Source organism: Amblyraja radiata, chromosome 17 (assembly GCF_010909765.2).
Source record: "Amblyraja radiata isolate CabotCenter1 chromosome 17, sAmbRad1.1.pri, whole genome shotgun sequence".
In the NCBI taxonomy this organism is placed as follows: domain Eukaryota; kingdom Metazoa; phylum Chordata; class Chondrichthyes; order Rajiformes; family Rajidae; genus Amblyraja; species Amblyraja radiata.
In genome coordinates this window covers 27,758,430-27,779,276 of record NC_045972.1, presented here as the reverse complement: position 1 = coordinate 27,779,276, position 20,847 = coordinate 27,758,430, and the positions used below count along the sequence as shown (strand labels likewise).

General features: G+C 56.6%; 1 protein-coding gene across 2 annotated transcripts; it reads right to left on the bottom strand.

The window, feature by feature from the left end:
* Positions 1-1,016: 1,016 nt before the first annotated feature.
* Positions 1,017-19,582, bottom strand: gpi (glucose-6-phosphate isomerase). Of its 2 annotated transcripts, none has more exons than XM_033035903.1 (19): positions 19,445-19,582; positions 19,081-19,412; positions 13,394-13,484; positions 13,097-13,165; positions 12,801-12,920; positions 12,339-12,422; positions 11,606-11,752; positions 11,096-11,167; positions 10,560-10,604; positions 9,325-9,378; positions 8,690-8,750; positions 7,612-7,655; positions 6,401-6,553; positions 5,645-5,774; positions 4,153-4,229; positions 2,806-2,934; positions 2,183-2,258; positions 1,875-1,941; positions 1,017-1,419 (listed from the first exon to the last, which is right to left on the bottom strand). In XM_033035903.1, the coding sequence occupies exons 2-19, from the start codon at positions 19,203-19,205 to the stop codon at positions 1,296-1,298; spliced, it is 1,668 nt and encodes a 555-aa protein (XP_032891794.1). In that variant the 5' UTR covers positions 19,206-19,412; positions 19,445-19,582; the 3' UTR covers positions 1,017-1,295. The 2 variants fall into 2 exon arrangements, with proteins under 2 accessions (XP_032891794.1, XP_032891795.1); XM_033035904.1 differs by having other exon boundaries at positions 19,081-19,462; positions 19,495-19,540.
* Between the last annotated feature and the right edge of the window lie 1,265 nt (positions 19,583-20,847).

Sequence of the window (20,847 nt, the reverse complement as noted above, 5' to 3'; positions counted from 1 at the left end):
CAAAACCTTCGGTGGCAACGAATTCCACAGATTCACCACCGTCTGATTAAAGAAATTCCTCATCTCCTTCCTAAAAGAACGTCCTTTAATTCTGAGGCTATGACCTCTGGTCCTAGACTCTCCGACTAGTGGAAACATCCTCTCCACATCCACTCTATCCAAGCCTTTCTTTATTTTGTACATTTTAATGTTGTCCCCCCCCCCCCCCCCATTCTTCTAAACTCCAGCGAGTACAGGCCCAGTGCCGTCAAACGCTCATCATATGAGAGGAGGTGACCATCTCACACCCACTGACAGACGCAGGGGATGGAGGTTACATTCAGTAGCAAGGATATTCTGTGCAAAGTCCTGGAGTCACTCAGTTAGTTTAGTTTGGTTCAGCAGGTCTAACGAAGGGTCTCGACCCATATCATCACCTGTTTTTTTTCCAGAGATGCTGCCTGATCCGCTGGGTTACTCCAGCACCTTGCATCGATCTTCAGTGTAAACCAGTATCTGCTGTTCCTTCCTATACAAGGTTTAGTTTATTGTTATGTGGACTAAGGTAAAGTGAAAAGCCTTTTGTTGCATGCTATCCTGTCAATGAAAACTTGACATGATTACAATGAGCCGTTCACAATGTACATGATACATGATGAAGGGAATAACGTTTAGTGCAAGATAAAGTCCAGTAAAGTCCGATTAAAGATAGTCTGAGGGTCTCCAATGAGGTAGATGATAGGTCAGGACCGCTCTCTAGTTGGTGATATGACGGATCAGGCAGCATCTCTGGAGAACGTGGATAAGCAACGTTTCAGGTTGGGAACCACCTTCACACTCTTCAGTTACTTTTCAGTCTGAGGAAGGGTCCCAGCCTGAAACGTCACCTATCCATGTACTCCAGAGATACTGCCTGACCCGCTGAGTTACTCCAGCACTTTGTGTCCTTTTGTGCATTAACCAATATCCGCAGTTCCTTGTTTCTTCTCCCTGTGCATTCAGGTACAGACAACAATGAAACACGCTTGAGGCAAGAGCAGCAACTCGAGGTGAAGTTTTATTTTAAATCTTGATCCAGTTTCCACATAATGTGAATGTGCAGGGTCGGGATGTGGCAGGGGGCAACGCAACAGCAGTGTGGGGGGCACACACACACACACACAGACACACAAACACGCAGACACACACACACACACACACACAGAGGCTGGGGAATCACCCTGCGGTCAGGCCCAGGCGCTGAGGAGGGGAGGCGAGGCAAGGGCGAGGCAGAGCTCAGTGCGCAGTCCCGTGGGTTGGGGGGGTGTTCCCGGGGTTCAGACGCGGTGCTGCTTGAAGAAGTTGATGAGGCCGTTGGTGGAGCAGTCATGCGAGGTGACAAGGTCGGGGGTGGCGAGCTCCGGTTCGATGGCCTTGGCCAGTTGCTTGCCCAGCTCCACCCTGCAAGGGAGGGGGGGTTAGTTACCCGACAGAGAATCCCTACCCCACCGCACCCCCATCCTGCCCCATTCCTCCACCCCACCAGCTGCGTGTCCAGCTCCACCCTGCAACCACAGAGGCAGTCAGTGACCCCAGAGAATCCACCCCCACCTCCCACCACCCCCCCCCCACATCCCATAACCGCTCCCCCCTCTCCCACCACCCCTCCCCCCTTCGCTCCCCCACCCCTCCCCCCTCCCACAACCCCTCCCCCACCACCCCTCCCCCAGCGCTCACCCCTCCCCCAGCGCTCCCCCCTCCCAGCACCTCTCCCCCCGTGGCCAGCTGCTTGTCCAATGTGCTGCACATTGCAACACCATAGGTGACAGTGGACTAACAGAGAATCTGCCCTGCTCCCGCCCGCCCAAACCCCCCCTCCACCGCGGCGGTCTCTCGCACGGATAGACGGCTCTCACCCCCACTGGTCGTAGCTGTTGACGTCCCAGATGACCCCCTGCACAAAGATCTTGTGCTCGTACATGGCTGCCAGGGAGAAGACATGTGGTCAGAGGCAGCACGGCGGGAAACCACTCCCTCACACCCCCCCCCCCCCCCCCCCCACTAGCACCAGTGTCGATGGGCCATGTTGGCTGGCACGGACTAGCAGGTTTCAGCCCAGTGATGATGGGTCGAGTGATCAACTGTCCCCCCGGCCGCCCCGCCTCCTCTCCCTCCCACCCTCAGGCCCCTCCCCCCCTCCCCTCCCCCTACAGCCCCCACTCACCAACCAGGGCTCCCAGCATGAACGGTGTCAACTTCTTAAAGATGATGGAGGTGGTGGGCCGGTTGCCCTCAAACACCTGGAGCGGAGAGGAGAGGGATTAATGTGCAGTGGGGGTGGGGGGGTGTGGACCAGTGGGCGTGTGGCAGAGACGGGGGGGGGGGGGGGGGGGGGGGGGGGGGACACAATGGTGACAGCACAGTGGCGCAGCAGTAGAGTTGCTGCCTCACAGCACCAGAGACCCGGGTTCGATCCATACTACACAGCTGGTGTCTGTACAGAGTTAGTATGTTCTCCCTGTGACCGCGTGGGTTTTCTCCGGGTGCTCTGGTTTCCTCCCACATTCCAAAGTCGCACAGTTTGGAGGTTAATTGGCTTCAGTAAAATTGTAATTTCAGTCAGTGTGTCGGATAGAGCTAGTATACGTGGTGATCGCTGGTCTGTGCGGACTCGATGGGCTGAAGGGCCTGTTTCCACGCTGTGTCACCAATGTACAGAGATACAGAGAGCGGTGGAACGGAGAGGGAGAGCGTGTGTGAGCACAGTAGAGAGAGCGACAGGGACTGGTGTGCGTTGGTGTAAAACCCACCCCCCCCCCCCACCCCCACTGTGTGAACCCCACTGACCTTGTGGGGCACCAGCTTGTCCAGAGCCTCCCCACCCATCCCGGCGGCCTGCAGCTCCGCACGCGCCTCCTCCTCAGTCTTCCCCTTCATTAGCGCCTCCGTCTGGGCCAGGAAGTTGGCCATCAGGATCTGCGGGAGTAACGCAGGGGTAGACACACAGCTGACCCCACAGAAGCACTCTCCCCCCACCCCAACAGGAGAACCCCTCACCCCACGCCCCCCCCCCCTCACACACACACGATACCAGCAGCAACACACAGGCAGACAACCTCATCCCAACTGGAGACTCCTCCCCACCCCCACTGAGACACCAGACCTCTCATGAGGGGAGGGGGAGAGCACAGACGAGGGGGTGACAGGGGGCACAGTACCTGGGTTGGCATCTCCTTGGGTCATGTCTGTGCCCCCATTGCCCACTCCAGCACTCCTGTTGGGATGCGTCACAGCTCAGTTTGGACCAGCTCTGCTGGATCTAGTGAACAGGCTAAAGCTGCCAAGGGTGCAGTGATTCACCAGCATGTTGCCAGGATTCGATGGCCAGAGCTATTGGGAGAGGGCGAGCAGGCCAGGACTTTGTTCCTAGGAGTGCAGGAGGCTGAGGAGTGATCTTATAGAGGTGTACAAGATCATGCAAGGAATAGATCGGGTAGACGCACATAGTCCTCCCCAGCGTAGAGGAATCGAGAACCAGAGAACATAGGTTTGAGGTGAGAGGAGGAAAGGTTTATAGGAATGCTGAGAGGCACTATTTTTACACAGTGGGTGGGGGATGTATGGAACGAGCCAAACACAGGCAGGTGGGACTAGTGTAGATTGGGCACGTTGGTCGGCAAGTTGGGCTGAAGGACATTTCCAACCATGAGTCTACAACAGGATCTGGTGCAGAGTAGAGTACAGCACAGGCCCTTTGGCCCGCAATGTGCCTGCTGAACATAGTGCCAGATTAAAACCCATGTTCTCTGCCTGCAGGTGAACAGTCACCTCCACTCCCTGCATGTCCGTGCCGACAGGCGTGCTGGACTGATGGAGAGCGGAGCGCTGGGCTGGAGAGGGATCAGGTACAGGGGGTGCACAGCCTCAGCCCCGTCCTGGGACCTCAGCCCCGCCCACACCACCCACTGACTGACTCACCTTTTTTTGTAAACAAAGATAATTTAATCAATTATTAAAAATAATATTTACAGTACAATATAAAACGAAAACCCACCACCATAATACGAGTCCAACAAAAATCCTAAATGAACTACTGTATAACAATCCATATTGAGGATGACTTCCGCCCCACGCTGTGCCCAACGGTCCCAGAAATCCCACAGGGCGCCCGTGTACAGCGTGTCACACACGTACCTTGTGGTGCAGCCCGTTCCGGATGGGGTTCTGGCTCTGCACAGGGATGAGGAAGTCTGCGGGAATCACGCGTGTTCCTGTGGGAAGGAGGCGGGATCAGAGACTAACAGGGAGCACGGACTCGGCCCAAAGCAAACCGACCCCCTACAAAGACAGCGGCTCCAGCAGTAACTCCCGCATTCCCTCTCCCTCCCCACCCTAGTCACTAGATCCACTCTTCACATCCTTGTATCCCATCATTACCACCTCTTTCCCAGCCAAACATGGGCCATTACGGACACCACCATTCCGTGGCCATCCAATGCCGGCCCTGTTTTGTTCTGGCCTCTTCCTACCTCCATTTCCCTCCCCTCTACTTTTGGTCTGAAGAAGGGTCCTGACCCAAAACACCACCCCTCGTTTATCTCCTGAGATGTTGCGTGACCCTCTGAGATACTCCGGCATTGTGACTATCTTCAGTTAAAGAGATTCAGCAGATCACCGAATACTCCAATAAACTTCCACCAATGCTCCGTAGAAAGTATCCTGCCTGATTGCATCATGACCTGGTTTGGCAATTCCAACGCACAGGATTGCAAGAGGCTGCAGAGAGCGGTGGACTCAGCCCAGTCCATCACGGGCATCACCCTCCCCACCATCTAAAGCCTCTACACCGGGCACTGCGTCAAGGCGGCGGCATCTATGATCACGGATCCCCACCATCCGGGCCGTGCCCTCTCCTCACCGCTACCATTGGGTAGGAGGTACAGAAGCTTGAAGCCCCACACCACCAGGGTCAGGAACAGCGACTTCCCTCCAACCATCAGGTTCTTGAACCGACCCGCACGACCCTAATCCCACCTCAGCAACGCAACACTACGGACCACCTCGTGCTCTACCAGGGATTGTGTTTTCCACCAGTAGCTGGGTTGTTTTTGCACTGCCTAGAAACGGTGCAAGTCTGCATCATCTCTGTGTTGTGTGTTGTCTGTCTGTGCCTGTGATGCTGCTGTCAGCAAGGTTTTCATTGTACTGTGCCTCACCGTACATGCAGACGACAATCAACTCAGAGAACTGCAGATTTGGTATGTACCAAAGAAAGACACAAAGTGCTGCATGCTGTCCACACACATCAGTGCATCCGGCAGCATCTCTGGAGAATATGGATAGGTGTGAAGAATAGTGCCGACCTAAATCGTCACCCATCCTTTTTCTCCAGAGATGCTGCCTGATCCACTGATGTGTTTGGATCGTGAGTTACTCCAGCACTTTGTATCGATCTTCACCTGACACCTATATCCTGCACTCTGTATCCTCCTCTTTGCTCTACCTATTGTACTTCAGTTTGATTTGATTGTATTTTTGTGTAGTATTACCTGATGTACTTGTCCCTCTCTCTGACCTCCCCCCCCCCCCCCCCCCCCCACACCCCGCTGCGGACCCCTCTCCCTGGCCCACCCCCACTGACAGACCCTCTCCTCTGGCGGTGGGCAGGGTCGGGGGGGAGACTGACCCTGGTGGATGAGCTGATAGAAGGCATGTTGCCCGTTGGTGCCAGGCTCCCCCCACACGATGGGCCCAGTGTTGTAGTTGACACGGGTTCCACATCTGGTCACCGCCTTGCCGTTCGACTCCATGTCGCCCTGGAGACAGAGGTGGTGGGATTAGACCATCGCTGCACGAGGCAGCTACCATGCACGCTGGTCACAGTGAGGTGACCCCTCCACCACCCCCCCACCCCCCGGTCCACCGCCAACAACTCCACTGCCCTAAAACACCCCCCCCCCCCCCACCCCCCCCCCCCCCCCCCCCACACACAGAGCCACCCACCCACCCACACGTCCAGGAGCAGTTAATTTCCTGCAACTATCACTCTCACACACAGACCCACCCACTCATTCACTCACAAACACACTCTCAGAGATCCACACACACACACACTCACAGATCCCCCCCCCACACACACACACACCCACACACACTCACAGACCCACCCACATGCAGACCCACCCACTCACACAGACCCACCCACACACGCACTCAGACCCACCCACACATTCACTCACAAACACACTCACTCAGAGATCCACACACACACTCACTCACAGATCCCCCCCCCCCCCCCCCCCACACACACACATACTCACAGACCCACACACACACACACACACACAGACCCACACACACACACTCACAGACCCACACACTCATACCTGCTCACACACCCTTCCCCTACCCCCAGAGTGGTGCTGGGCTGTGTGGTCCCTACCTGCTGGAAGTACGCGGCGAAGCGATGCATGTACTGATCGTAGGGCAGCAACGCGTGGGTCTCCGTGTGGTGGAAGTTGATGTACCAGATCCCCAGCATGGCCAGCAGCACGGGGGCGTTACAGTCCAGGGAGGCATTGCAGAAGTGCTGGTCCTTCGGATTGAGAGGGAGTGTGAGCAGGGAGTGGTGGCGGGGTATGTAACACGGGGACACACACCAGGGGATCCGTGCTGCAGGGGCTGACTGATCACGTGGACGGAGCAGGCGGGCGGTAGACTCACCTCCATCGGCCGGGGCATTGGGTACAAGGGTCAGGTGGCAAGATGCAGCTTTACAGCACTTTGATTCAAGCTGCATTTACATTGCAGCTCCACCAAGGAGTGTCGGTGGTGGACTGGTATTGTGTGCAGCTCTACTCACCACAATACAGGATGGAAGGGATGGAGAGGGTGCAGAGGAGGTTTACCAGAATGCTGCCTGGATTAGACGGTTAGTTAAAGGGAGACGTTGAACAGACTTGCATTGTATTCTCTGGAGTGTCTCAGGTTGAGCGGAGACCTGATAGGGTGGACAGTCAGAAGCTGTCAATAATGCGGCATGGTCAATGAGACTGACAAGGATGTTACTGAGATGAAGGGCTTGAGTCATGGCAGAGGCTGGATTGTTACTGAGATGAAGGGCTTGAGTCATGGCAGAGGCTGGATTGCTAGGAGTTTATTCCTCAGAGGGGTGATTTTACAGAGGTGGATAAATCAGAAGGAAATGAGGGTGAGTGTAGAGTCTTTTCCCAGAGAAGGGGAATCAAGGACCAGAGGACATAGGTTTAAGGTGAGAGGGGAAAGATCTAATAGGAACCTGAGGGGCAACCTTTCCCCACAGAGAGTGGTGGGTGTATGGAACGAGCTGCCAGAGCAGGTAGTTGAGGCAGGTACTATAACGAAGTTTGGACAGGTACACGGATAGGAAAGGTTTAGAGGGATACGGGCCAAACGCGGGCAGGTGGGACTAGTGTAGAAGGGGCATCTTGGCCAGCACAGAGGTGTTGGGCCAAAGGGCCTGCATTCATGTGACTGGAGAAGCCTTCAGTCCTGCGAGCCCTCCGAGAGTGGTGGGGACTGAGATGCGCAAGGTGAGGGGGGTGAATGTCATACTGCCCCTGAGGTGGGGGAGAGGCGGGGAGGGGGAGAGCGGAGCTGCGGCCAAACATTTACCATCCAGTGGGCTCCTTCCAGCAGCTGGGAGTAGTTGTCGAACCCTGTGGGGTGAAGCGAGAGTCAGCGTGGGAGCAGCAGGGACCCCGGGCAGAGCGGGGGCGGGGGGCAGAGCGGGGCGGGGGCGTTGGGGCAGAGCGGGGGCGGGGGGCAGAGCGGGGGCGGGGGACGTTGGGGCAGAGCGGGGGCGGGGGGCAGAGCGGGGGCGGGGGGCAGAGCGGGGGCGGGGGGCGTTGGGGCAGAGTGGAGGCGGGGGACGTTGGGGCAGAGCGGGGGCGGGGGGCAGAGCGGGGGCGGGGGGCGGGGGGCAGAGCGGGGGGGTTATTCACAGATCACCCACAGCCAGCTGCAGCACGATGCTACCAATGGTGTTCAGCTTTACTATTGTCACGGGTGCAGGGATGCTACAACGGGTATGGTCTTGCAAACTATCCAATTTTGGGCAGCACGGTGGCGCAGTGGTAGAGTTGCTGTCTTTACAGCGCCAGAGACCCGGGTTCGATCCTGACTACAGGTGCTGTCTGTGCAGAGTTTGCACGTTCTCCCCGTGACTTGCGTGCGTTTTTTCTGGGTGCTCCGGTTCCCTCCCACATAGACGCAAAGGTTAGTAGTTTAATTGGCTTCTGTAAATTGTCCCTAGTGTGTTGGATAATGTTAGTGATCACTGGTCTGCACAGACTCAGTGGGCTGACGGGCCTGCTTCCAGTGTGTGAGGCTGAGGGGTGACCTCACGAGGTCCAAGACCATGAGGGGGATAAAGTGAACAGCTCGGTCTTTTTCCACGGGAGAGGATTCCAAATGTGACAGGGTTAGGGTGAGAGGAGGGAGATTTAAGAGGGACCTCAGCGGATCTTTTCACTCAGACAATAGTCCGTATGTGGAATGAGCTGCCACAAGAAGCTCTAGATGTGGATACAATTACAACATGTGGATAGATCTATGGATAGGAAGGGTTGAGGGGGTTAAGGGACTAGCCCGGTATGGCGCCGTGGTCAACATGGGAAGGTGGGCTGAAGGGCCTGTTTTCATGCTGTAGGGCCCCGTGACTCTGGGACAAGTGGAGCGGTGCCTGGCCTACCTATGTGCAGCGCGATGGAGAGGCCAATGGCTGACCAGAGGGAGTAACGGCCCCCGACCCACTGCAAGAGAGAGAGAGAGAGAGACACGTGAGAGGTCGGAACAGCCTGAGGCATGGGTGCAGAATCACACCCTTCCACCCACTCCATCATGGCTGACCTATGTCTCCCTCCCAACCCCATTCTCCTGCCTTCTCCCCGTAACCCCCGACACCCGTACTGATCAAGAACCTGTCAAACTCCGCTTTAAAAATGCCCAATGACCGAGGGGTGGGAGGGAGGAGAGAGGCTCGAGTCACTCGGGTAACACGATCAGCACGCTGCAGATGCCAACAGCGTTTAACACCAGCCACCTCTGAACTTTACACAAAGGTCACAGACCAAAATAGCGCTCGGCCCCGGGAACCTGATCCTGCAGAGGGAGCAAGGATTCGAGCCCCCACTCCCTCCCCCACACTGGCCACTTCACCACGCCCTCCTCAGTGAACCTTCCCAGATCCCCCCCCTCCAACCACTTGACCGCACCCACCCCAGACACCCATCACCCAGCCCCCCACCTCGCTCTCCTTCCCACACCTCCTCCCCAGACAGGTGATCACAGACACCATTCCCCCCACCCCGCTCCCTACACACTCACGTCCCAGAACTCAAACATGTTGTTGGGGTCGATACCAAACGCCTTGACCTTGGCCTGTGGAGAGAACAGAGGGAGGGGTCAGACAGAGGGGGGTGGGTGGGAGGGAGAGATGGATGGGTGGGGCGGCGAGGACCCTCGCGGACCGGGAGCTGGGCAGAGGGGGCCGTCACTGCCCCATGTCCGGGTCAGGGTGGGGGTAACTCGGGAACATTCTCCTTCCCGTGGGTCCTGGGATTTAGACCCAGGGACGGGGAGGGAACAGCGACTGAGGAAGCTGGTCAAGTCTCCACCGACACTCACCAACCTCTACAGGTGTTGCCAGTGGTCATACAATAAGTACAATTCCAGGCTGGGATAGACTGGCCACCCTGCTACCCTGGCCATCCTTCTCAGAAGATTCTCCAATGACTCTCACCAACTTCGACAGGAAGCATCCTACCAGGATGCGTCACAGCTTGGTTTTGGAACGGCTTTGCCCAAGACCGCAACAAACTGCAGAGAGTTGTGGTCAGTTCCGTGTCCATCGCACAGCCCAGCTCCTCACCGCTGACTCCATCCACACCATACTCTGCTGCGCCTTTCATACAGTACGGGAATAGGCCCTTTGGCCCATCTCGTCTATGCCGACCAAGATGCCAATCCAAGCTGGCCTCATTTAGAACCAGCAACACGCTGCGGAAGGCATTTGGTAAAGTGCTATATAGAAGCTCTGGGAACCAAGTGCTGGGGTAACTCAGCGGCTCAAGCAGCATCTCTGCAGAACATGGGGCAAGTATGTTCTCACTGTGACCACGTGGGTTTACTCCCACACTTCAAAGACGTACAGGTTTGTTGGCTAATTGGCTTCTGCAGACTATAAACTGTCCCTGGTGTGTAGGATAGAACTAGTGTACGGGGTGATCGCTGGTCAGAGTGGATTCGGTGGGCCAAGGGCCTGCTTCCAGTGTAGGGGGCTGAGGGGTGACCTTATTGAGGTGTAGAAGATCATGAGGGTTGTATCAACTAAACCAAACTAAAACCCAGGGCACGGAGCCGTCCCACTGCCCCGGGCCACTGACATAGACATTGGCCACACTCAAGATGGACACAAGGTGCTGGAGTAGCTCAGCGGGTCAGGCAGCACGTCAGATCGGGTCGGAACCCAAAACGTCACCAGAGATGTTGCCTGTCCCGCTGAGTTACTCCAGCACTTTGTGCCTGTCTCCTGTATAAACCGGCATCTGCAGTTCACTCACCGCGTTAGTGGAGAGAGCAACAAAGTGCTTGGCCACGGCCGCGGGCTGCGGAGAGATTGGACAACGGTTAGTACGGATTAGAGACCACAGGGGACACCATCCTTGCCCTGGACCCCGGCATCTCCCCTGAGACAGCTCCGTCAGAGAAACCTCACCCTCCCGGGGGTTAGAACACTCACCCCCCCCCCCCCCCCCCCCTCCTCCCTTCCTGGCCCCACCTCCCCACCCCCATTGAGAGGGGTGGCTGGGGGCAAATACTGCAGAACTTGGGGCGGTGAAAGCACAGCCAAACCTCCCACCCCCTCCACTCCCATCTCCTCACCCCCCTCCCCCAGCCCCTCTATCCCCTGTCCCACCTCCCAAGACCCGTCCTCTCCCCACCCCTCTAAACCCACACCTTCAGCTCTATACACCTCTCACCAAGCCACTCTCCTCCCCTCCACCCAAACCACTCCCCCAATGCTCTCCCCTCTCCCCCCCCACCCACTTCCCGTCTCTTCCCCCCCCACCCCCCTCCCCCACGGGGCATCACTCACGTCATTGGCCGTCTGCAGGAACCACTCTTTAGCCGACTCCGCGTTGGTGATGGTCTCCTGGGTGGTGAACGTCTGAAACACCCCCACACACGGTCACCCACACGCCCAGCAATCCCCCCCCCCCCCTCACCACAATCCTCCCCTCACCCCCAACCCCCCCCCCAACAACAATCCCCCCCCACAACAATCCCCCCCCCACAACAATCCTCCCCTCACACCCACCCCTCCCCTCACCCCCCCCCACCACTCCCCTTACCCACTGACCACAACCCCCCACCCACCCTCCTCTTGCCGCTCCTCTCATCCACCACCCCCACCCTCTCCTCACCACCCCCCAAACCCCTCCCCCACCACAATCCCCCAAACCCCTCCCCCACCACCATCCCCCGACCATCCCCCTAAACCAACCCTCCTCTGGAACCACTCTCCCCCCCCCCCCCCCCCTCCTTCCACACGCAGCCTCCCACAGGGAGAGAGGGGAGGTTTGTGGCCGCCCCCTCACTAACTAACCTTGGAGGCGATGATGAAGAGGGTGGTCTCGGGGCTGAGCTCAGCCAGGGTCTTGGTGATATGGGTGCCGTCGATGTTGGAGACAAACCAGACCTTGGGCCCGCTCTTGCCGTAGGGCTTCAGGGCCTCCGTTACCATCAGCGGCCCCTGGGGAGGAGAGTAGAGGGTGGGTGAGGGCCCCGGAGACAGCGACAGACCCGTCCCCACCAGTACTGTACCCCAGTATTACAGACAGACCCGTCCCCACCAGTACTGTACCCCAGTGTTACACAGAGACCCGTCCCCACCAGTACTGTACCCCAGTGTTACACACAGACCCGTCCCCACCAGTACTGTACCCCAGTGTTACACAGACAGACCCGTCCCCACCAGTACTGTACCCCAGTATTACAGACAGACCCGTCCCCACCAGTACTGTACCCCAGTATTACAGACAGACCCGTCCCCACCAGTACTGTACCCCAGTGTTACACACAGACCCGTCCCCACCAGTACTGTACCCCAGTGTTACACAGACAGACCCGTCCCCACCAGTACTGTACCTATAACCGTACTTTGTTCGAAGCAGATTACACACAATATCATGACTGCCAGCTGAGTGATTTGCTGGAATACCCACCCCTCCCATCACTCCTCTTGCCCTGCCCACCCCATGGCCCCCTCTGGTCCTCCCTCCTTGCCCCTCACTGACCCTCCCTCACCCCCGATGACGAGGTGGGGAGGGGGCACTCACCAGGTCAGACCCCCCGATGCCCACGTTGACGACGTCGGTGATGGCTTTGCCCGAGAAGCCCTTCCACTCGCCGCTCCGCACGCTCTGGAACAGAATCAGGCCGGTAGTAGTGCTGCACAGTCCACCACAGTACACCTGACCCCCCCCCCCACACTAACCCCCCACTGACCACTAATACTGACCCCCGCACTGTCCACTCACACCGACCCCCCCCCCCCACTGCGTGAAGCGTGAAGTGGGGAGCACGGTGGTGCAGCAGTAGAGTTGCTGCCGTTCCGCGCTGTATCTCTAAACCAAACTAAAATGTAGGATGGTCAGTGTAATGGCCGTCTCTGCCTCATATAATTCAGATCTCCCCTCAGCCTCTGAAGCCACACAGAACACGATCCTGGTCTGTAGTTACGCCAGGCCCCTCTGCCCACCCCCCCACCCCGTCCCTCCGCCCACCCTGCCCATCGCTACCTGGCAGAAGGCCTTCATCTTGTTGAGCACAGCGGTGATCTCGGGCATCACATCCTTCCCGTCCACCACGATGGGCACGTCCGCACGGTTCCTCAGCGCAATGTGCAGCACCGCACGGTTCTGGGGGGACGGGGAGACATTACAGGGGGTTGGGGGCAGAGACAGAGAGAGAGAGATAGACGACAAGGGAGAGACAGACGAGAGAGAGACAGATGAGAGCGAGAGACAGACAGACTAGAGAGAGAGAGAGACAGACAGACCGAGCACATTCTCCGCAAGACCAGCCCACGCCTCACCTCGGTGAAGTTGATCTTCTCCCCGGCAAACATCCGTTGCCTTGCCTTCTCCACACCCCTGGAATTGGCCTGAGAGGGAAGGAGGAAGAAGGTGAGAATTAAACCGCGCCCCTCAGCCCCGACACCGAGAGGGCACACAGGTACGGCTCGACACACCCCCTCCCCCTCCTCCCCGCCCCCCCAAACAACAACCCCCCTCCCGACATGGCCAGACGCAGCGCAGGCAACAGGCAGAGTGTGTCTCCCCGCGGAGGGAGGGGGAGGGGGACAGCCGGCAGGGGGGCCCCACTCACTCACCAGGTCCATGAGCATCCTCATCACGTCGTCAGTGACCAGGTTCTTGGAGTAATCCAGCAGCAGTTCCCCATCGTCGGTGTTCAGCGGCAGACTGGGGGCAGGACAGCACCATTACAGCACGGCACCCACACGCACGCACACTCTCACACACACACACACACCTCCACCCACCCACACACACCACCTGCAAACCTTCACAACCCCTCACCGTACATTTCCCCCCCCCCCCTCCCCTCCCTGGGGGAATATGCTCCAACTGACCACCCTAATATATTCATCTATCAGGGCAACAGAGTGGCTCAGTGGGTAAACTTCCTCTGCACCCTCTCCAAAGCCTTCACTCCCTTTCTGGAATGGGATGACCAGGACTGCACGCACTACTCCAAACCTGGCCTGGCCAAACTGTTCAAGATGGGTCTCGACCTGAAACGTCACCTATCCATGTTCTCCAGAAATGCTGCCTGATCCACTCAGTTACCCCAGCAACCGTACAGACAGCACCCGTAGTCAGGATCAAACCAGTTTCCTGGTGCTATGAGGCACTAATGCCCCTGTCCCACTTAGGAAACCTGAACGGAAACCTCTGGAGACTTTGCGCTCCACTCAAGGTTTCCGTGAGGTTCCCAGAGGTTGCAGGTAGGGAGACGGACAAAATCCTCCGGGAACCGCACGGAAACCTTGGGTGGGGCACAAAGTCTCCAGAGGTTTCCGTTCAGGTTTCCTAAGTGGGACAGGGGCATAAACTCTACTGCTGTGCCACCGTGCTGCCCCGTCTCTTCCCTTTAAGCTGTGAGGGGAGAGATTGAAGAGGGAGCTCAGGGGGAATCTTTTCACTCAGAGGGTAGTGCGTACCTGGAACAAGCTATCAGAGGAAGCCACAGGAACAGATACAATTACAACTTTTAAAAGACATTTGGACAGATATATGGATAGAAAAGGTTTAGAGGGTTATGGGCCAAATGCTGCATTTTTGGCAAGACACAACTAGGGCATGACTTGAACAATAAATGGTGGGGCTCGATGTCATCAGGCAGGGTATTGATTACAGGAGCTGGGATATCAGGTTACCACCATATCAGACGTCTGTAAGGACAGATTTGGAGTACTGCGTACAGTTCTGGCCGCCCTGCTCTGGGAAGAATGCCATTAAACTGAAAACAAGCATAAAAGATTTACGGGGATGTCACCAGGTTGGGAGTGCTTGGGTTATAGAGAGAGGTTGGATGGGCTGGGTCATTTGTCCTTGGAGCGTAGGATGCCGGAGTGTGACCTTGTGGCGATGTACAAAACCACAAGGGCAATCGAGAAGGCGAATAGCTAGTCTATTCCCCTAGGGCAGGGGTATCAAGAAGCAGAGGGCACAGGTTTAAGGTGAGAGGGAAAAGCTTTAAGAGGGCTGAGAGGCAGCTTTTCCACGCAGAGGGTGATGGGTACACGGTACGAGCTGCCAGAGGGAGTGGTGGAATTACGACATTTAAAGTACAGTTTGACGGTTACTTGGACAGGAAACGTTTGGAGAACATGGGTCAGGCACGGGCAAGTGAGAGCAACACAGTGAGGCAACATGGTCAGCATGGACAGGTTGGGCCGAAGGGCCTGTTTCAGTGCTGTACGGAATCACAAGGCCAAGGACAGATGTGAGCGATACAGAGACCTCAAACGTGAATAAAAGATAACCTCACATACTCTGAACATAGGAAGTGTCTAAATAAGGAAGCTGCTGTTGGTGGCAGCCTTACCAGGAAGTGTATTGGGCAATAAACGAACTCTTTGACGGGCCCATCCTGCACAAACTTAATCACATTGCAAACCTGAGGCAGTGTCAAGCCTGCTGACTCGGTATAATTCAGTGATGCGGAAACAGAGCTACAGGTAATGCAAGATTCCTGCTGCTCAACATTGCAGCCACAGCCCAGATTCACACAGGACTTCGGCCCAACTCACCCACGACAGCCAACATACCCCCAACTAAGGAAGACACAGAATGCTGGAGTAGCTCAATGGGTCAGGCAGCTTCTCGGGAGAACATGGATAGACGACCCTGGTGCAAAGAAGGATCCCGACCCGAAACATCACCAATCCATGTTCTCCAGAGATGCTGTCTAACCTGCTGAGTTAATTCAGCACTCGGTGTCTTCATTTATACAACCAGCATCAACAGTTCCTTGTTTCTACTGTACACCATCTACACTAGACCCACCTTCTCATATTTGGCCCATATCACTCTAAACCATGTACTTGTCCAAGTGTATAAATGTTGTTGTAGTACCTCTGCCTTAACTACCTCCTCTGGCAGCTTGTTTCATGCTCCCACCACCCTTTGTGTGATACGATTGCCCCTCAGGTTCCTGTTGAACCTTTCCCCTCTCTGCTTGGGGACGGTGTCTGGGGGTACACAGCAGATTAAACAGGAGGGTGCGGAGAAGTTTCTGCTGAGCTCCAGCCCCGATCCACACACACTCACACACAGCCCAGCTCACGTATCCAAAGCCTCCACTCCCCTTGGCAACGGCACAGCTGGGGTAGGGCTGGGAACGCTGCCAGCTCACCCATCCCCCGACAGAAATCTGATAGCAACGTCCCTCCCACAGCACAGAGGAATCCGGAGAATCCGCAGGAGCTCGGCACCATCCACCCCGACCCCATTATCCCGGGATCTCACAATGCCGGGAAAGCGGAGTGACGAGATTCAGTGGCAGGCACAGTGGTGCGGTGGTAGAGATGCTGCCTCACAGCGCCAGAGACCCAGGTTCCATTCTGACCAGGGGCGGAAATCACTATCAAAACATGGGGTGGGGGGGGGACACAATTTCTTGGTGGCTGCACGCGCACACACACGTTCTCCCTGTGACCGTGTGGGTTTTCTCTGGGTGCTCCAGTTTCCTCCCACATCCCAAAGACATGCAAGTTTGTAGGTTAATTAAACTCTGTAAATTATCCCCAGTGTCTAGGATAGAACTAGTGTACGGGGCAGTCACTGGTCGGTGCAGACTAGGTGAGCCGAGGGGCCTGTTTCTGCACTGTATCTCTAAGCTAAACACTTGGCCCATCGAGCCTGCTCCGTCTATTCCAGACCGCAGCTGGCCTGTCCCAATTACCCCCCTTCCCTCTGATCCCTCTAAGGTTCAACCTCAGTCTTAAACAGAGATAAACGCACCCTCCCAATGACCCCTTGTTTTCAGTCTAATGACATCCTACCTACAGCAGGGCAACCAGAACTGTACACGTTACTCCAAATGTGTCCTTACCGACACCTGGCATGGTTGTAACCCAATATCTTAGTTCTATACTCGATACCCTGGCTGATGAAGACAAGCCCCACCACTTACTATGCAAGTCCTGCCCTAGTTTTGTCTTGCCAAAATGCAACATTTGGCCGAAATCCCTCTGAAACTTTCCCATCCAAATACTGTGGGAATCAAGGATTGAGGGATAATCATAGAGTCATTGAAAACAGGCCCTTTGGCCACTGAACCAACACTGACCATGAACCACCCATTTAGACAGAAATCGACTTCATCCCATTTTTTTTTCCACATTCCCATCAACTCCCCCACATTACACCACTCACCCACACACGGGGGGCAATTTACAGAGGCCGAATTAAAGTACAAACGTGCAGGTCTTTAGGATGTGGGAGAAAAGCAAAGCGCTGGGAGGAAATCCACATCCATGTACCTGGCCATTTGTCTATTAAATGTTGTTATTGTACCTGCCTCAACTACCTCCTCTGACAGCTCGTTCCAAACATTCACCACCTTCTGCTTGAAAAAGGTTCCTATTAAGTCTTTCCCCTCACCTTAAATCTATGTCTTCTGATTCCCGATTCCCCTACCCTGGGTAAAAGACTCTGCATTCATCCTGTCTATTCCCGGTTCCCACATGTTTTACATATCTCTATTAGGTCACCCCCTCAGCCTCCTGAATCCAAGGAATGTAGTCCTAGCCTTCTCAAACTCTCCCTATAGCTCAGGCCCTCGAGTCCTGGCAACATCCTTGTGAAACTTCTCTGCACTTGTTTCAGCTCACTGGCATCTTTCCTGTAGCAGGGTGACCAAAACCAAACAAAATACTCCAAGTGCTTACACTGCAATAAAGCAAAAAGGAGTCTCCTCAACAGAGTCCCACACTGCTGCTCCATTACAGTGTTAAGGTCACAAATTGGGCTCAGGGTGAGAGCCATCCGTGGAAGCTGTAAATAAATCCCCGGGCCCCGTCTCTGTCGTGTTATACACACCACGTGAATTAGACTCACCGACTGAGCGGCAGAGGGGATGGCATTCGACCCTGGGTCGACTCCCATACTCTCTGCGACTGCAGGTCACAGCTGCACAGTCAGGTCAGAGGACATGTGGATGGGAAGGGTCTAAAGGAATGGAGGCCAAATGCAGGCAGATGGGATTTGCCCGGAAAACCAACTTGGTCAGCATGGACAGCTTCATAGAGTCAAAGTCATACTGCACAGAAACAGACCCTTCGGCCCAACTCGCCCACGCTGACCAAGATGCCCCGTCTACAGTACACCCACCTGTCCACGTTTGACCCATATCACTACAAACCTGGGCAGAAGGAATTGTTTTCATGCTCTGTGGCTCTATGGCTATAATTGACTGGGTAAAATTTCCTCTTGTCATGGTGTACAGCTTTACGAGTCAGACCCACCCATTACTGCCAGTCTCCTGAGCCTTACGTCAGTGGTGGGCAAGTTATTTGTGGGGATAGGATCTACATGCATGTGGAACCAAAGGAGGGTCCCTGCCTGAAACAGCCCAATTCTCCAGAGATGCTGCCAGACTTGCTGAGATACTCCAGCACTTTGTGCTTTCTTCACCATTCTAAAACAGGCTTAAGGTGAGAGGGGAGAGATTTGAGGGACTTCAGGGGGGGCAACTTTCTCGACAGAGGGTAGTCTGTATCTGGATTGAGCTGCCAGATGCTAGGCAAGCGGATACAATTACGACCTTTAAAAGACATTTGGACAGATACATGGATAGGAAGGATTTAGCCAAATTGGGCTCGCCCAGTATCCTAAATGGGTCAACATGGACAAGGTGGTCGAAGGGCCTGATTCCCTACTGTACAGTTCTGACTATAAAACATTAGGCTATTCTGCCCATCCTGATAGATGTTTGAAGCATTTCTCCAGCTGTCCTTGACCCTCTATCTTCCCTTCTACTCTCCCAAACCCCAAGAGGAAGGGCTTGCGGGTAACTTTACAAGGCGATTGCCTCTTGGCAAGGGGAGCCACCCGCAGCCTTGTCCAGAGATTCAGGCTCGAAGCCCAGCTTGGGTCTCTCCCGCTGATCTGCCCGTCAGTGAAGGCCGGGACACAGCGCCAGTGACAATGCAGAAAGCCATCGCCCACCCGCACCGCGCCGTGCTGGGCAGCACGTACACACGGCGGGCCCGGGCAATGGTGGTGGGGGGGGGGGGGGGGGGGGGTCAGCTTCCCCCGTGGCCGGGCTCCCTCCCCTCCCACCCCGGCTCCACAGGCCGTAACATGCGGCCGATCTCCCGGTCTCACCAACCCCTGGGACTGTAACGTTGACCTTGAGGGAGGGCAGAGGGTGCAGGACAACACATGTAGCCCCCTGCCCGGCCTGATGGAGGCCACGCTGCCGGGAGCTTCGGACCCTCCCCCGGGGAGCCCTTCTCTCCTCCCTTCCCCGCCCTGGAGTCGCGCTCACCTGAACTGGCTGAAGCGTTCGGGATCAGCTTCGAACAGCTTCCGCAGATTGATGCAGGCGCCGTGTTGTTTGTGCCAATGGGCCAGAGCTTTGTAGCAGGGGTCGGCGGTCAGCGGTGGGGCCATGGCGCGGGGGGCCGGGGCCGGACTCGGGGCTGGTGCTGGGCGGGTGAAAGGAGCCGGAGGACTGGCTGCTGCCGGGGCTGGAACCGGAGGAGCTGTTCTAGGTGTGGGACTGGAGTGGGCGGGCGGGCGGCAGGACCTGGAGCTGGAGCGACGTGAGAAACGGGCTGGCGGGCGACAGGAGTCGGACCGGAGCGAGTTGCCGGGTGTAAGGAGCTGGATTTGGATGAGGCAGCGGGTGTGAGGAGCTGGAGCTGGAGTTGGATGAGGCAGCGGGTGTGAGGAGCTGGAGCTGACGGGCGGCTGGAGCTGTCGTGGACGAGTTGCCGGGCGTGAGGACCGCGCGGACTCCCTGCGCCGCGGATACTGTCGGCGCTGCCGCAGCCCGCCAGCCAACCAGCGATGCCCGAGCCCGGCCTGCCCGCGCTCCCAGCCAATGGCGGCCCGAGGCGGCTAGACGTCACAATGCCCCGCAGATGTAGCGAGTCAGGTTCGGCTGCTGTGGGGGGAGGGGCGGGGGAGTGTCTGCTCCCCGGGACAGAGGACTCACCACCCCCCCGCCCCCCCGGGACAGAGTACTCACCCCCCCCCCCCCCACCGGGACGATGTGTGCCCCCCGGAATAGAGGACTCAACCACCCCCCCCCCCCGGGACAGAGTACTCCCCCCCCCCCCCCCGCGACAGAGGACTCGCCCCCCCGGGACAGAGGACTCAACCCCCCCCCACCCCCCCGGGACAGAGTACTCCCCCCCCGCGACAGAGGACTCGCCCCCCCGGGACAGAGGACTCAACCCCCCCCCCCCACCCCCCCGGGACAGAGTACTCCCCCCCCGCGACAGAGGACTCCCCCACCCCCCACCCCGGGTCAGGGGACTCGACCACCCCCATCCCGGGACAAGAGGGCTCACCATCCCTGAGTAGAGTACTAACCCCTCTGGGATGGCACGCAACCCCACCCCCTGGGCTATCGCCAGCTCTGCCTTCTCCCTACTACCTTCCCTCATTCTCCCTCTCTCCAATCCCCCTCTCTGTCCTCCTTCTCTCCCTTTCTCTCGCTCCTTCTCCTTCCCTCTCTCCCTCCCTCCCTCTCCCCTTCCTGTCCAGGAGTTGAGAGACTCCATTTCCTCCTAGGGTCCGTTGATATATGCTTATAGAAACATATAACATTCTTAAAGGATTGGACGGGATAGATGCAGGAAATTTTTTCCCGTGTTGGGGGAGTCCAGAACCAGGGGTCAGTTTAAGAATAAGGGGTAGGCCATTTAGGACTAGGATGAGTGGTGAATCTGTGGAATTCTCTGCCACAGAAAGCGGTGGAGGCCAATTCAATAGATGTTTTCAAGAGAGAGTTAGATTTAACTGTTAGGGCTAAAGGAATCAAGGGATATGGGGAAAAAGCAGGAACGGGGTACTGATTTTAGATGATCAGCCATGATCCTATTGAATGGTGGTGCTGGCTCGAAGGGCCGAATAGCGTGCTCCTGCACCTATTTTCTATGTTTCTATTCCCCCCGCGGACGGAATGCTCTGACCTTTGCGGGGGCACCGCATGTCTGAAGTTCAGGCAATGAAATCTAATCTGCAGCTGAGAAGCAGCTCGCCTTGAAATAGATGCACCTCCCTCCGGGTAAAGTAGCAATGTTAC